At 44.8% G+C, this 16898-nt stretch overlaps 1 protein-coding gene across 1 annotated transcript; it reads left to right on the top strand.

Moving 5' to 3' along the window:
• The first annotated feature begins 5384 nt into the window (after positions 1-5384).
• On the top strand, positions 5385-9687 carry ZBTB5 (zinc finger and BTB domain containing 5). The gene has a single exon (XM_009816393.2). The coding sequence runs from the start codon at positions 5385-5387 to the stop codon at positions 7407-7409; it is 2025 nt and encodes a 674-aa protein (XP_009814695.2). The 3' UTR covers positions 7410-9687.
• The last annotated feature ends 7211 nt before the right edge of the window (positions 9688-16898 follow it).

Raw genomic sequence — 16898 nt, 5'->3', positions numbered from 1 at the left:
CTGAATTCTGAAATCTCAGATCATTGATCAAAACAATGACTCTTCCCTGGTTTCTCTTGTTCAGATACATATTGCTCCCTGGGCAGAAATACCTTGGACCATCCCTGTAACCCATCTTCCTTTCTGGAGTCCAGTTCAATCTTTTTACTGATGTGAAATCCTGTCCTCATGTGGTTTGTTTTCCACCTCCAGTCTTCTCTGGACATTGGTTCAAATGGGTTACTACATAGTCTTCTGAAGCACACCACCTCCTGGCTTGATAAGGGCAATGCATGAGCTCTCAGGTATTTTATATCTTCTACAGTGTGTTTCCTGGAATGACCTAAAGCAGTGCACAGGCTGGGAACTGTTTGGATGCTTGGGAACAGCTTGCTTCTGACAACCATTGAAGCTGGAGCAGTCTCTGCTGCACCCTGTGCTTTCTGCAGTGAAGGTACAAGTGGAACGATTTTGTTCTTGGTTGCAGGTGAGGCACAGCAAAGTGCTTCCGTCTTAGCTGCCTTTGTAGGTGGTGGTGGTTATGGTTCAGCACTGCTGCATTTTGGGAAGTCACTGTTGTTAGTACCACAGTGTCCTGCAGTTCTGGTCCTTAGGGGAAAGAGATCCCTTGGCTCTCCTGGTGTGGTGGGTGCCTGGTGTTTTCCAGGGTGTCTGACGGTGGGCTGTAGCATTGTACACTGTGTGGATCAGCCCTGCATATATCTGTACAACTGAGAAATGGTTCCTTGGAGCTGTCACTGTTGGCTGGGGAGTGAAGTGAAAAGAAAGTCGACCAAGAGCACACTGATGCTATAGTGATGGCTCACTAAATGGAGTGAAAGAGAGACTTACTTTGTTGCTCTGGCAACTCCTGGGGCCCCCCATCTCCTCCTCCTCCTGTCTCCAAATTCTCCCTAGATCCTGTATTTTATTCTCCTGAAGCCAAGGATAGAGCATTATCTCTGGCATAACACCTAGCCCATCTCAGAGGCAAGCAGAAGAAGGTAAATGAAGAATCGTTTGGCAGTCCCCTCTCAACTTTCCAGAGACCTGTCTGAAGGGCAGCTTTCCTTAGAGGAGGTTGTCCCTGCATGGTGCTTGCTGGAACAAAGGAAAGCATGAATTTAACCAGATGTGCAGGAATCACAGAATCATTAAGGTTGGAAAAGACCTGTAAGATCATCAAGTCCAACCATCAACTAACACCACCATGCCCATTAAACCATGTCCCACAATGCCTCGTCCGCACGTTCCTTGAACACCTCCAATGAGGGTGACTCCACCACCTCCCTGGGCAGCCTGTTCCAATGCTTCACCACTCTCTCAGTAAAGAAATTTTTCCTAATATCCAGCCTAAACCTTCCCTGGCGCAACTTGAGGCCATTTCCTCTTGTCCTATCACTTGTCACTTGGGGGAAGAGGCCAACACCCACCTTTCTGCAACCTCCTTTCAGGTAGTTGTAGAGAGCGATAAGGTCTCCCTTCAGCCTCCTCTTCTCCAGGCTGAACAACCCCAGCTCTCTCAACCACTCCTCATCAGACTTGTGCTCCAGACCCCTCACCAGCTTCATTGCCCTTCTCTGGACATGCTCCAGCACCTCAATGTCCTTCTTGTAGTGAGGGGCCCAAAACTGAACACAGGATTCGAGGTGTGGCCTCACCAGCACTGAGTACAGGGGGACAATCGCTTCCCTACTCCTGCTGGCCACACTATTTCTGATACAGGCCAGGATGCTGTTGGCCACCTGGGCACACTGCTGGCTCATATTCAGGAGCAGCAAAGGGAGACATTGATGTAGCAGCACTGCTCACACAGAAGCTCTGGCCTCTGCCACATTCCAGACACTTCCTGCCAGGACTTGTGGCTCTTACCACAGGCTCCCCATCTTCTTTTTGTCCTGCTGCTCGAGGTCATTGAGTTTCAGGGTCCACTCTTTTGTTCTTCCTTCCTCCTACAACCACCCAGAAGCATTTCCTCACTTTCCCTTGTGTTATGTTTCTCGGAAAACATGTAGAAATAAAAACTGTTCAATTCCAAAGTTTGTCTTATTTAACATTTTTTTGTTTGAAAATGTCATCTTATTTTTGCTGTCAAATATGCATTGGTAGTGAAAGATAAATAAAATCACCTATTATCTGTATTCCTATTTCTTATTAAAAAAGCGGCAGACTCAAATTCTTCTGATTTATTACATAACTTCATTTATAGAGTTAAGGGAGACTGTTACACAGTACTTAATTAACTCTCATTATGGTGCTTATTTCAGGCATCATAGCCTTAGTGCTGCCAAATTAGGGGATTTTTGATGCTGCGGTAAGCCTGGACCCTCACTGTTGCTGGAAGGCATAAAGTGTAATTTCTTTTCTTTCTTTTTAAAATACACAGGAACCAATTACAATTGGAGGCAACTGATTGTTGCCAGCAGAAGTTTCAGCTTTTCAGCGTTTAGGTAGAACTGTGGTTCTTTGCGAGCCTTTATCCCTTGGAGAGGGGCAAGGTTCTTTGTCCAGTGGACTAGGTGATGAAATCTTCCTCCAGCAAAGACCTGCAAAGTGTATGTCATGTGCTTTAGAGAAGGAGGAGGTGGGTGAATGCCAGCTGCCTCTCAACTGGGGAACAGCAGCTGCTCTTAAATTTGCTCCAGCCTGGCAGCTGAGGCAGGCAGGGGCTGTTTCATGAGATTTTTTTTTTGTGACCTAATGGTTTTAGTCTTTGTGCTTTTACGTTAGTTTGCCACCTCTTTGGCCTGAATTCAGATCTCGTCGCCTACTATACTGCCAATTCCCTTAATTTTATGTAGTCTGATGTTAGTCCAAGTGCAGCAAAAGCCACAAACTTGAGCAAGTCCCTTTGTTTCTCCAGGCTGCCCCTAAGGGATTTCATAAGCCTGGGAATCAGAAAACAGTAGCTGATCATCACACAGCAGCGTCCATAGAGGATCTGCATCTAAGGACTTCCTACCTGATAGCTGTCTGTGGTCTCCTGACGCTGACAACACAAAACTTTGTTATTTAGTGACAAGAAGTGTTACAGAGTGCAATTGCTCTGCCCATCCCTTCCATAGTTATTGGAGGCACTGGCAGGTTTTGCCTGAGGAGGTTAGTATTTTAAGTCCAACAAGGTTTATAGCTGTGGGCCTAATAGAAAAGCGGGGCCTAGCTTTGTACCCTCGCTGGATGGAGAACCCAGCATGTGTTCAGCTCGTGCTCGTTCCTCTCTGCCAGCGGATGGTGTGACTGGGAAACCTTGCTCAGGTCCAGCCTGAGCTTCCTCTGGGGCCGGGGGGGATTCAGTCTGATGGGGTGCAGAGTGGGAGCAAGCGGGATTATTGTATAATAATATATAGTATATATAATATATAGTGAGGGCACACAGAGCACGTGTTAACTTCGTTTCCTAATGAGAAACCTAATCTCATGCTGCTTGCCGAGTAACTCCTGAACTAGTTCAAAAGACACGTATCCTTTATAAAAGAGAATCAAGAACCCTTCCACTTTCCCTTGATATGTTCATGGTGATAATCCAAGGCTGGGGAACATTGCAGATGTACTTTTCTAGTTTGAGCTGAGTTGCTGCCGGAAGCCCACGGAGCTTTCTAATTCTACAGCTGCCTGCTTATGTATGCGTAAGTGTGTAAATCTGTCAGTGACCTTCTGTGTATTGCTTAGCTTTTTGACCTTTTCCAGCACTGTCTTACAGCAGTATGTGTCTCGAAGGTGGTAGCCCCCAGTCTGCCCTGCATTCCTTACTGCCTTTTGCCTTGCAGCAAGGGAGAGCACAGAGCTTCGAGCTGCTGCAGACTGCGTTTCTGCAGGCTGAGGGAGCCTTTGCGGCCATGTGCTGCTGTGCTCCATGCCTGTGATCTCAGGAGCTGCTCTTTGCGTATCTGAGGTTTTGCTTTTTCTGCTGATCCTTCCAAGTAAATAGTTAATTTATGTCCATTCAGGTGAACAAAATTGCAAAGTAATTAACAATCAACAGCTGTACCTGTTTTCCTCTGAATGAATGCATGTACTTGACAGCCACTGTCTGTGGCCTGAGCATACCTTCTGAGCAAAGTGATTGTGTAAAGTGAAACACCTGCAGAGAGTTTGAAATACAAACATTACTTCTGAGCAAACTTTTCTTCACTGGTCAGACGTGACTATGGGAAGCTTTGCATGCAATTTACTCATATAGCTTGTGACCGTGCGCGTACACAAAAGCAGCACGTGGTTTGTTCACAACGTGTGCATTTGAGGACAGAATTTCTAAATCAGCAGACTCACATTTGATCCCTCTTTAAAAGTATAATTCTTTCTGTGTGACCTCTTGTGCTAGCTGCTTTACAGTCGTCTTGTATCACATAATACTGTGATAGCACTACTGAAAAATAAACATGAACAAAAAAATGTGTGTGTGTATGCCCCGTACATGCAACCTTTCTGTTCCCCAAATCTTATACTTTGTTGATTTGTCATGAGAAAAAGTAGAGATACCACCAAAAGTTAAGGTGAGTCTACTAAGATTTGGCTTATGTTTTGTTAATGGAAGTTTAAGACAAAACCACTCCTGAGTTTGTCTAGTTGTCTTGTTGAATAGTGCAACTACTAGTTGAACCAAGCAGGTTCATAAGGAATAGCAAGTATGGAGATGGCTCTTAATGTTGGCAGACTTTTCTATCTTACTATAATTTTACTTATTTTGTGGGAAAAACAGGCCTTTCAGTGCATCCCAGCTGATAAACTATAGTGAATAAGAAAACTGTATTGCACTTCTGATGGCTAAAGGTGGCAGTTTGACATAACAGCTGACCACTTGTTCCAGTGCAGAAGTGTCTCCCTTCTTTTCCATTAACTCTTTTTTCTGTGTTTCTATGTTGAAAGCAGGTACTTGAATGACAGTTCTGCACAGTAGCTGAGAAACTGTGCAGAAAGTGTCATTTGCAGAAGGTGAAGCTGGATTAAATTAGATGAGAATTAAAGTTCAGACTTTGCGGTGGAAAGTTACCTAATAACATGAGCAATTTATCAAAGGTTGTGGTAGATTATTCACAGTTAGATTTTTTTAAAAAAACGGGATTAAATGTTTTACTAAAGAGTGTGTTGTAGTTTGGACAGGAGCTAACGGAGGTGAAATGACCTGCATTATTCAGTTTGCAGCAGAACTGCCTGTGGCACCTCTGATGCTGAGGTGGCTGTTATACTAGGTCAGCTCCATGGCAGAACCTGTATTTTCTTCCTCGTCCTCCTCCGCAAGATTGCTAGCTTTGATACAGTACCAATGTGGCAATGGTAAATTAAGATCAGTAATTGTTCATCTGTCAGCTGTCATCTTCCATTTTTAAACCCAGTTTCACTGTGGTCTGAATAGGACTTCAGCCATTTTTAATACTATAGTTTCTTCTGTTTTGTTTTATAGGATCATGGATTTTCCAGGACACTTTGAGCAAATCTTTCAGCAGCTGAACTACCAGAGGCTTCATGGCCAGCTTTGTGACTGTGTCATTGTGGTGGGAAACAGGCATTTCAAAGCACATCGCTCTGTTTTGGCAGCATGTAGCACACATTTCCGAGCTCTGTTTACTGTAGCTGAAGGAGATCAGACTATGAATATGATTCAGCTGGACAGCGAAGTGGTGACAGCAGAAGCTTTTGCTGCTCTGATAGACATGATGTATACTTCCACACTAATGCTTGGGGAGAGCAATGTTATGGATGTCTTGCTGGCTGCTTCTCACTTACATTTGAACTCTGTTGTTAAAGCATGCAAACACTACCTTACTACCAGGACGCTGCCAATGTCTCCACCAAGTGATAGAGTTCAAGAGCAAAATGCACGCATGCAGAGGTCTTTCATGCTCCAGCAGCTTGGACTGAGCATAGTGAGCTCGGCATTAAATTCCACTCAGAGCACAGAGGAACAACAGAATACTATGAGCTCCTCGATGAGAAGTAACATCGAGCAGCGCACTACTTTTCCTATCCGTCGTCTCCACAAACGTAAACAGTCTTCTGAAGATCGGGCCAGACAGCGCATCAGGCCTGCCATGGATGAGTCTGTTTCCGATGTGACTGCTGAGAGCGGGCAGTCAGTAGTTCATTCACGGGAAGATTTCTTCACTCCAGATTCACTGAAGATTGTGGACAACTCTAAGGCCGATGCTGTTGCTGATAATCAGGAGGATAATACTATTATGTTTGATCAGTCTTTCAGTGCTCAGGAAGATGCTCAAGTGCCCAGCCAGTCTGATAACAGTGGAGGAAATATTTCACAGATGTCCATGGCATCCCAGGCAACACAGGTGGAAACCAGCTTTGACCAGGAGGCTGCTTCTGAGAAGAACAACTTCCCATGTGAGAATCCAGAGGTCAGTCTGAACGAAAAAGAGCACATGAGGGTGGTAGTGAAGTCTGAGCCCTTAAGCTCCCCAGAGCCTCAAGACGAGGTAAGCGATGTCACTTCCCAAGCAGAAGGCAGTGAGTCTGTTGAAGTGGAAGGAGGAGTAGTGAGCGCAGAGAAGATAGAACTGAGTCCCGAGAGCAGTGATCGTAGCTTTTCTGACCCACAGTCCAGTACTGATAGGGTGGGAGACATCCATATTATGGAGGTGTCAAATAACCTGGAACACAAGTCTACTTTCAGTATCTCAAATTTTCTAAATAAAAGCAGAGGCGGTGGCTTCGGTGCTAGTCAAAACAGCGATGACAACATTCCAAATACCACCAGTGACTGCAGAATGGACAGTGATGCCTCTTATCTGATGAGTCCAGAGTCAGGGCCTGCTGGTGGCCATTCATCTGCCACTGTCTCTCACGTCGAGAATCCATTTAGTGAGCCTGCAGATTCTCATTTTGTTAGACCAATGCAGGATGTGATGGGTCTCCCCTGTGTACAAACTTCTGGGTACCGGGCAGCGGAACAGTTCGGCATGGATTTTCCACGGTCAGGCTTGGGCTTGCATTCCCTGTCAAGGGCAATGATGGGTTCAGCAAGAGGCGGAGCTAGCAGCTTTCCTGGCTACCGCCGCATAGCCCCCAAAATGCCTGTGGTGACCTCCGTCAGGAGCTCCCAGCTGCAAGATAACTCATCCAGTTCCCAGCTGATCATGAATGGGACCACTTCTTTTGAAAATGGGCATCCATCGCAACCTGGTCCGCCACAGCTGACAAGGGCATCTGCAGATGTCCTTTCAAAATGCAAGAAGGCCTTATCTGAGCACAATGTCTTGGTTGTAGAAGGTGCACGCAAGTATGCATGCAAGATCTGCTGCAAGACATTTTTGACCTTGACAGACTGCAAGAAACACATCCGTGTGCACACGGGAGAAAAGCCTTATGCCTGCCTGAAGTGTGGCAAGCGGTTCAGCCAGTCCAGCCACCTGTATAAACACTCCAAGACAACCTGCCTGAGGTGGCAGAGCAGCAATCTGCCTAGCACTTTGCTTTAACCTTCTCCACACTGGGCCTGAAGGAGAATGCCAGTGCAGACGTCTAGCTCCCTGAAGCATCACAGGAACACAAACACTATTTTCTTCAAGGCTGCAGACTCGGAGGCTGCTCTTGTTTGCCAGTGAACACTTACGTGTGATTGTGCCACACACACAAAAGTCTTGATTCTGTCAGTTGGGGATATTATTGTACCTACCTCACAGGGGTGTTGTGAGGCTTAAACAGCTGCAAGCAAAGAACTTGGAGATCCTCAGAAGTCGCGCTGTAGACATGTGAAGCATTACTATCATGTGCATTGAGGCCTTGGGCTGATGGGGATACAATCCCTAAAGCTAAGCAGTACCTTTGCAGGGCAGAGGGGTGAGAGCGTAGTTATCTCATGAAGTAGCACGTTTCAAGAATGAGAAACTGAAGTGCAAATTTCCTCTTTTTTTTTTTCTAAAGTATTTTGTAAAAGTGAAAGCATTTAAATAAATGACCTGTAAAACAAGTTGCTGCATTATGTATGGACAGTTATGCAAGAGCTGTTTACCGTAACTAATGCAGACTATGTATCTTTAAAAGAGAAAAACAGCTTTGGATGCACCTGTCTGACATAATGCTTTAAAATATGATAATTATAAAAATAGTTATAGGGTTATGAATGTATGTTTGGCTGTTTTGTAGTAAAGGACACTGTGTAATGAAGGTGCTTAAATTAAATCCAAGACAAGTTTGGACTGCCAGATGTATATATACTTTGAATACAGCAAGATCTGGATGTTTGACTGATTTTTTCTGTAGAAACTTGTATTAAGTGATAAGTGAAGTACTGTTTCTTGTTCGTGCTATTCTTAGCAGTATTTTAACCAATTTGTATCTCTTACGTTAAAATTCTATATACACAGAAGTCTGAAAAGAGCTTGTCTTTGTCTGCTTTGTTATTTTGAAGGAGAGAGATAATTTGTGATGGCTTTTTTTACTGTGTAAGATAGTCTCTTGCTGTTTCCAGATGCTGATAGTCAATCTGATCCCTGTTATTGCGTAAGCATGTTGTCCTTTTCTGACACTCTTATCTTCAGGCTTTAATTTCCTCCTCTGTACATTTACTTACTTTCCTTCACAACTATGGATTGTTCCTCAGTTCAAACCAGTCAGAAATTACCCTCGTTTGCCATATTTATTTATGTCTCTCTATAAAATGCAGTTGTCAAATCCAGTCCTTCCACTTAAAGTAGTATAAATGTACCTTTCCACATAAATTTAAAAAATCTAGCATAATTTAAAAAATAGCACTGTACACTTTGTATAGCAGAAATTCAGCGATAGTTATTCAAGTGAATCGTGTAAATCTTGTTTTAATTTCCTTTTCTTTGATACCATTGTAACTAATACTGTCTGCAGTCTCTTTTTTTCTTTGTTAAAGATGCACATGAACTAACTACTGGTGTTCAGCATATTAGGTTTCTAAATAAAATTTTGGAGCAGTTCCAATAAACGTTCCTCTACCATATAGGAGCTGGGTCAGGGCTACAGCATGTCCATTCTGTTCAGGAGAGACAGAGGATTTGCATTTCCTGGTATCAAAGTCACAAAGCAACATCTTTCCGTTAATATAAAAAAAATTTGCAAACCTTCCCCTCGTTATTTTATTCTGTATAGCAGATGTATCCTGTCTGATGATATTCAGCAGTTTTACGGAGTTTTTGCTACTTAATAGTTAGCCTTCTTAAACATCTTGGACTTATATTTGGATAAACTGAAAGTAAAGTCCTACTCCACAGTCCTGTAGGTCATTTAGCAGAACGAACTATCAAAACTGTTGAAGCACAGAAACCAGTCATTGTCAGACGAAAGGAAACATGGAAATCTTTTTGTATTTATTTGGCTTTATGTGAAATAGTAGTCTGCTAATGAAGAAATATGTCTTCATCTATAATTACACTGCTCCACACTGAAAAAAAAAAGCCAAATGTCTGTCAACGTGTCATTTGCACCTTGAGCATCCAAGGAAAACAGGAACATAGAAACATAGTGAATGATTGGATTAATTCCTTTAAAATGTTAAGATTTTGTTACAGGATTTATTTAATGGTCATAATTTTGGCTCTTGATTTTACAAGCATTAAGGAAATGTGATGCCTTTTTTTAAAGCATTAGGATATGCCACATTTTGTTGGATAATAATTTTGATATCAGGGGACTAACAGCATTGAGCTATACTAAACGATCTCACTGAAACATGAATAAAATGCAGAATTTTGTACTTTGATATTTTCTTGTGTTGCCTTATTAGTAACGTTCTGATTGTTTCATCTTCCTTGCATTTCTAGTGTTTTGTTTTAAAAATAGGGGTTTTTTTACATTTTCTAACTGTTTCCTATAGCACATCTGAATTCCTTGAATTCTTATGATGTATAGGAATAAAGCATTTGTGTGAGTAAGGAGATCAGAGTAATTAAGAACTAATATGAACAGATAAACATATTTAACTGTACTTTTGATCTGTTCTTATAAAAATTTTAATGTCATTGTGAAATAGCAGACCTTGTGCAGGAGGACTTCTGCCTTCTTTCTTTAAGAAAAAAATTCAACTTGGAGCATTTTTGGAAGTAGCAACTTTAAATTTCATTATTCATTGACATCTAGTGCATCTGGAGGAGCACAATGCAAACCCAGGAGCCTGTGGCCAGCTGTTGCTTTCCTAGTCTTCCAGTATGAAGCAGTATCTCAGAATGGTATCTCCACTTAGCTATTCCATACGGTAAAATGAGAGTATCTCATCTCAGAGCCTGGTAACATTGGCAAAGAGCTTATCACCCTGACTTTTCTTCAAAATTTAACTTTACAAATGCTATGGTGAGATCTCATGTGAAGATGTCAGTATGTTAGAATTATGAAACATCTGAAAATAAACCCTACATTTTTTGTGCTGCTGTGTCTGCTTTGATCTGCTTGTTTATGTTATCCTGGTGTCTTTGCCAACAGCATATAATGGATTGACTAAACAAGTAATGCTTGTGTGTTAGCTGATTTGGCTCTTTGTGTTACTAGATCACTTGGCAGTGCAAAATAATCCTGTTAAAATGTGGACACACACGTAGGCATTTTTTCAAATGAGGCCAAGCACATAATGCTGCCTGTGGTCAGCCTCCTGTTTCATGCTGAGGCTTTGCCAATTTTGAGAGGACATGTAATATCTAATCAACAAGAAGTGGGTCTGTATTTGAGCGAGCATAAAGTCTTGAAGGACTGTGTTGTCCCATCAACACTTTGTGAGCTAGTTTGAACCAGCAGAGTGCGGCTGGACTTCGCTGTATGATCAGGCTCAGGGTGGTTTATTGTCATGGAGCCATGGCCTCAGTGTGATGGGCTGTCTTCTGGTGAGCTCTCGGCTCTGGAGGTGACATTAATCATGTTTCATGCAGATCATTTGAGATGCCCTGCGCTGGCTGACCTACTTGCAGGGTTTCTTGCTGCTGCTGCTGCAGCCTTGATGGGAAGGGGCACGTTGCCTGCGTCTCCCTCATCAGATGAAGGCTGGAAAGCCTTGGGATTCTGGGAGCATCCCCACTTGTGCATGGAAATTATTGACATTTTTTTCAGCTGTATCAGTTTCCTGATGAGTTCATTTTGCGACTGTGCAGGTGCTTGTGCTGGCAAGGGAGCAAGGATAAATGGCTGGGTAATAGCGCGATTATTTTTGGTAACAAGATCTGAATGCCCATCAGTGATCTTTGAGGTCTGCAGCACAAGACAACTAACAAAGGCTGCTTTGGTGACTTGCTTAATAAAATGTATTAGTGCTGATGAGACTAAATTGCATGACATGATAACATAATTCATGTCTTGAATAGACATCAGGGTAGTTAAATAGATTGTGAAAAGGCATAAAAGCAGCAGTTGGTAATTAAAATGCTATATTGTGCTCTCTTAATTTTTCTTCATCTTATATGAAAATAAGTTCTGTCTGGAGCTTCTTCCTATGAAAAGGAATGACTCTGAACTAACGTTAAGAAGTCAGTTGGTAGAGCCATATATCAATGCTACATCTGTGTAACTATGTGTTTGTAGGAGCACATGCTTAGCTGAGGCCTTGTGTTCACTTGTGCTATGGAGTCACACTTAAAGGGTTGCTGTTCCTCACAGAGAAAATAGTCTTGGAAATACTGTGGCAAAGCATCTACTTCAGACAAGGCAAGCCTGAGGACAGGTCTTGTTTTGGGGTTGCAGCCAAGCTGAAAGAGCAATCCCAAAGTAAGACACACTTTATCTAGTCAACTTTTCTGCTGAACTAAGTAGAAAAAGGTGCTTGAAACAGAACTGAAATACAGGCAGTCAGGCATAGTCTATTTCCACCCCACCCCACCCCCACCCCCCCCACCCCCCCCGTATATTTGTCTTTGAACATAGTCACCTCATTAAGATTTATAAAGTAGTAAATTCAAGGCCAGGTTGGACGGGCTTTGAGCAACCTGGTCTAGTGGAAGGTGTCCCTCCCCATTGCAGGGAGGTTGGAACTAGATGATCTTTAAGGTCCCTTCCAACCCAAACCATTCTATGATTCTATGATTCTAAAGTTTCCTGTTGGAAGACTTGCACAGAGCCTAGGCTGTGTGCTCTGTCCTCAGACGGTTGTCTCTGCAGCCAGCCACTCCAGGTCACGCGTGACGGTGACTTCCAGCAGTGTATCGTAATCTCACTAGGTCAGTCCAGGAGCATCTCTTGCTCATAATTCAACCTTGTAAAACATTACCAAACCACAAGAATACCTCTGTTCAGGAAGTCCAAGGGAGGGGTCTGTCCCTGGCAATACTTGTTTAAGCACGAGTAGGTACTTCGAGTGCTGAACTGCTGCAGCAAATATTCTCACTTCTGTGGCAGTTTTACTACATTTACTGGTTATGTGTTACATGATGGGACTGGCCCTTGCAAATGGCTGAAAAGAGCAATTGTGACACTCGGCTCCGCAGCCACCAGCCAGCTGTCCAAAGGGACAGCATTCCCCTGCCTCCTCCCTGCTGTGCTTAAGGCTCTTCCTCCAGCTGCAAGCACACGGTGAATGAAGAAATCATTCTGCTGGTGTAAAATGCTGCTTCCCCCGCAGCAGGGCAAGTGCAAGTCTCCTTGGTTGCATCAGCACCATCAACCAACTAACCAGAACAGGCCACTTGGAAGGCACCTGCAAAGTGATTATTACTCTTTATGCTTGCCTGTAAAGACATACTTGTTAGCAAAAACTAATCATAAAAGCCTGTACTTTACTGAGTAACAATTTTGTTCCTGGTAGAATATACTCTTCATAAGAGATTATTATTATGGTTGTTACTGAAATAATGTTAGTATCTATGTGACGTGTAAAATCCGTAATCCATTGTCCTTGTTGCTCTCTGAATTCCTTGTGGGAAGATGACGCAATGATCCGGAGGCCCAGCACAGCTACTCTGCTCTCGGAGCTGCTGCAGCTCACCACACTGTCTAGCTGTTGGTGGCGCAAAGTTTTGACTAGTGATTTTTGGTACGGAGTACATCCAGAACTTACTAAGCAAGAAATCCTGTTAAGAGCTGTTTGTCTCAGACGGAGAGCCAGCAAGGCTTAACCTGTGCTTTGCTGTCAGTAGGTTCAGCTCTGACCAGCCACACTCAGACTTGCCTAAAAAACTACAGGTTCCTTTAAACAGGGACAGAGAGAAAAGGTTAACATTTTATCATTTACAGTTTTTAAAGTATCTTTAGAAAGCAAAATCTTTTCAGTAAGGGCATACTGATGATTTCTGTGGCTGGCAGAGCAAAATGATTGAAGCTGCGGAAGGTATTCGTCTCGAAGAAATTGCAAGATGCGACACCTGAAATGTGCTTTGGTCACTCTGTCAGCCTTATTTACAACTTGTGTCTATTGCTTAATGTACTCATGGAATTAGTACACGTGCTCAGATACCAGTTCATTTACACTTAACTATTTATCACAACATTAGGGGTCACAATAACCTCTCAAATATTTAGTCAACATCCTTCAGCATTACGGTAAGTTCACCAATACCTGAATCTTTAGTGTCAAAACTCAAAAATCATACAGACCGGCAAACTAACCTGATGGACTTCTGCCCATGTAACATAGCCAAGGTTTTCATACCAGAGTAAATCCTTCTGATTCCTGCTATGTCAATTGGAAAGTTTCCAGCCAGCTGAGATGCTCAGGAGCCCACTCCCTTCCTATTTACCACCATGGCCACAAACCTTTCCTTGGTCAGCAGAGCTCTCATTAGAAACTTCCTAAACACTTTCTGCTTTTGATGGACATGGTTTAGTGGGCATGGTGGTGTTGGACTTGATGATCTCACAGGTCTTTTCCAACCTTAATGATTCTGTGATTCTGTGTGACAGGCATATAATAATCAGCAAGGCTTATGAATCAAAATGTATTGATAAACATGTAAGATACTCTCTGAGGCATGAAGCAAAGGTCTTCCTTTAACTAGCCGGCATCAATAACTAATTAATGAACATCTTCCAATTACTATTATTGCTATCAGGGTATGGTTCATTTAACAAGAGAAATTCAAGCAGAGAATTCAGCATGAAGAACACGTGCCATGGGACAGAAAGAGAAGTACAGAGTGTACTAGATGAACTTTAGTTCCAAGCACAGGCTTTTTTCTCTGTGTTTCAGCTCCCTCCCTGCACGAGGCTTAGGACACTGTCAGCTGCTGCCCTCCCCTCTCCTCTCAAGAAATGTTTTGGATTATTATGCAGGACTCTGCTCAGCTTTTATGCAGGACAAGAGTTGGAGAAAACAGTACACTGCCGTTCCCAGCGGTGCGGACTCGTGCACTTTCTTTTACCCTTGCCAGAAACCTTTCTGTGCTGTACAGTAACGACCAGTGAATTGAGCAGTTCAGCCATGTTAGGGTTACTGTTCTGGGCTTTCCTCCAGAAGCTGTTCTCCATCGGTTCGGCTGCAGCACAGCGCTCACTGCTTCCAGGCTCTACTGCGTCTGGTAGCGCGGCCACTTGTCGTGCGCCTCTCACCTTGTGCCTGACTCTGCTGGGAGGAGAGCAGTTAAGCTGTGCCAGGAGCTGGGCTCCCTCCAGGAGGGTTCTGGCCGGGCTGCAGCCTCCCTGCGGGAGGAATCACGAGGCTCTTCCTCCTCCTGGCCTGTGGGTGCCAAGAGCCCCGACCAGCAGCTCAGGGGAGAGGAGTTGTTGGCAGCACTGCCAGGAGCACAGCCAGCAAGCTCCTGGGCTGCAAATGAGACACGTTCCTCTTGCCTATTGCAGCCCCCTCTCTCGGTCCCCCTGTGCCATCATTTCAGAAAAGCACAGGTTTCTTCTGTGTCCAGCAGCCAAGGCTTCCTGTTACTTTTTTTTTTTTTTTTTCCCAGCATGATTTCTATGGGCATGAGCAGGTCTCACCAAGATGTGATGTGTGGTGGAAGCCTTTGGGCCACATGGGGAAGGCTCCTTCCTCCCTGGGTACAGGGGCACTGGCTGGGCACGCAGCATGGCTGGGCAGAGCCATGGCAGGGAGGCACCGGGCAGTGTGGGCACAGAGTTTGTACTGATTGAAGATCCCAGGCTGCCTGCAGCATCTGGCACCTTCTTCAATTGCTGTAAGAAGCAGATGGCTGGCCAGTGGGAAGGAGAGGGCTGCCTCTGGTGCTCAGACCTTGTCCCTACTGCGTCCCTCTAGGCTGGATGCAGAGAGGTGTCTGGGTTGGTGAGGCTGACACTGCGCCATCAGGGCAGCTGCTCCTCTGAGGTGCCCCAGGACAGACACAGCAGGGACAGTGGGGATGAGGCAGGGTTGGGGTCCAGCGGCTGAGCTGCTGGGCAGGCAGAGCTTCACCCTGTCTTGCTGCTGAAGGCCAGCGCTCGCTGGGACTGGGTAAACCTCAGCTCCAAGGTGGAAGCAGGCGCATCGTGTGTTTAGCCCAGGGGCGTTTGGCCGACTGCAGTGTCACATCAGCTCTGGGGACAGGGGCACGAGTGGGGCCCACACTGAGCTGTCGTGGTTTAAGCCCAGCTGGCAACTAAGCACCACACAGCTTCTCACTCACTCCCCCCCCAGGTGGGATGGGGAAGAGAATCAGAAAAGTAAAAGCGAGAAAGCTCGTGGGTTGAGATAAGAACAGTTTAATAAGTGAATTGAAATAAAATACAATAATAATGATACTAATAATAAAAATTGTAATGAAAAGGAAAATAACAACAACAACAAATAAGAAAGGCAAGTGATGCAAATGAAAACAACTGCTCACCGCCCTCCGACCAATGCCCAGCCCAAGCAGCAGTACCTCAGCCAGCTTTTTCCCTAGTTTATATACTGAGCATGACATCATATGGTATGGAATATCCCTTCGGTCAGTTGGGGTCAGCTGTCCCAGCTGTGTCCCCTCCCAACTTCTTGTGCACCCCCAACGAACTCCCTGGTGGGGTGGTGTGAGAAGCAGAAAAGGCCTTGGCTCTGTGTAAGCAATGCTCAGCAGTAACTAAAACATCCCTGTGTATCAACACTGTTTTCAGCACAAATCCAAAACACAGCCCCATACTAGCTGCTATGAAGAAAATTAACTCTATCCCAGCCAAAACCAGCACATGAGCCCACGCCTGCCCTTGCACGAGCCCAGACACCGCGGCTGCCATGGCTGAGGCCTGTCAGCGAACTCCTGCAAAGGCAAAGGTGCAGAGGTGAGGGCATGGGCAGCCACAGAGGCAGCTGAGCTGATCTTGATGCAAAGGGACAGGGGCCCTTCTTGTACAAGCATGCCTATCAGCTGGGGGATCAGCTGCTTGTGCCACTGTTCACCCTGGGCATCACCAAAGGAGATATATGGGGAGTTTCACTTATCTCAGCCAAACATAGAGTGTGAGCACTGAATGACAGCAAAAAGAGCATTGAAGAGATCAACAGGCTTGAGCTGGCTCCAGCCCACGTGCTCCTTCCCGGCAGCTGGGGATGTTCAGCATGGTGATGGTGGAGCACCCGAAGACCGGTGATGGGCATCACGTTTCTACTGCAATCCCACTGTATATCGCAATTGCAGTACTGTGCTTGTACTGCCGTTTCAGTACATTGCTGTGTCACTCTGCTAAATTAAAATCCAATGTAACATCAAATGCTTACAGAGAAGTAAATTTGTTATTAAGCACCAAACCCTCATTGTGTGACTTATCTAAAAGAACACACTCAGAGGGTACCAGGCTCTGGCAGGCACTGGGTCAGGGTGGATGGGATGAGTGAGGGCGCTGGTCAGGAGATTGCGCTGGAGCCTGTGTGACTGGAAATAGGGTGCCCATGCCCAACCACCCCACACACCGAGCAGAAATCCCAGGCCTTCACCCTGGGATGAGGACAGCTTTCAACCTTGCTTCACCATCTCTAAGCATGCTTAATCCTGACTGAAGGTGGTTCCTCCAAAGCCACAAGCTCCTGGGTTATGTTTATGTGTTATGCTGCGGAGCACGCAGTGGGCTCCTGTGCCCGTGAGGCCAACAGAGCTGCTCCTGTC

The sequence above is a fragment of the Gavia stellata genome, chromosome Z (genome assembly GCF_030936135.1).
Source record: "Gavia stellata isolate bGavSte3 chromosome Z, bGavSte3.hap2, whole genome shotgun sequence".
NCBI lineage: Eukaryota > Metazoa > Chordata > Aves > Gaviiformes > Gaviidae > Gavia > Gavia stellata.
The sequence above is the reverse complement of the archived record's forward strand: the minus strand, read 5'-3'. Positions and strand labels throughout refer to the sequence as shown.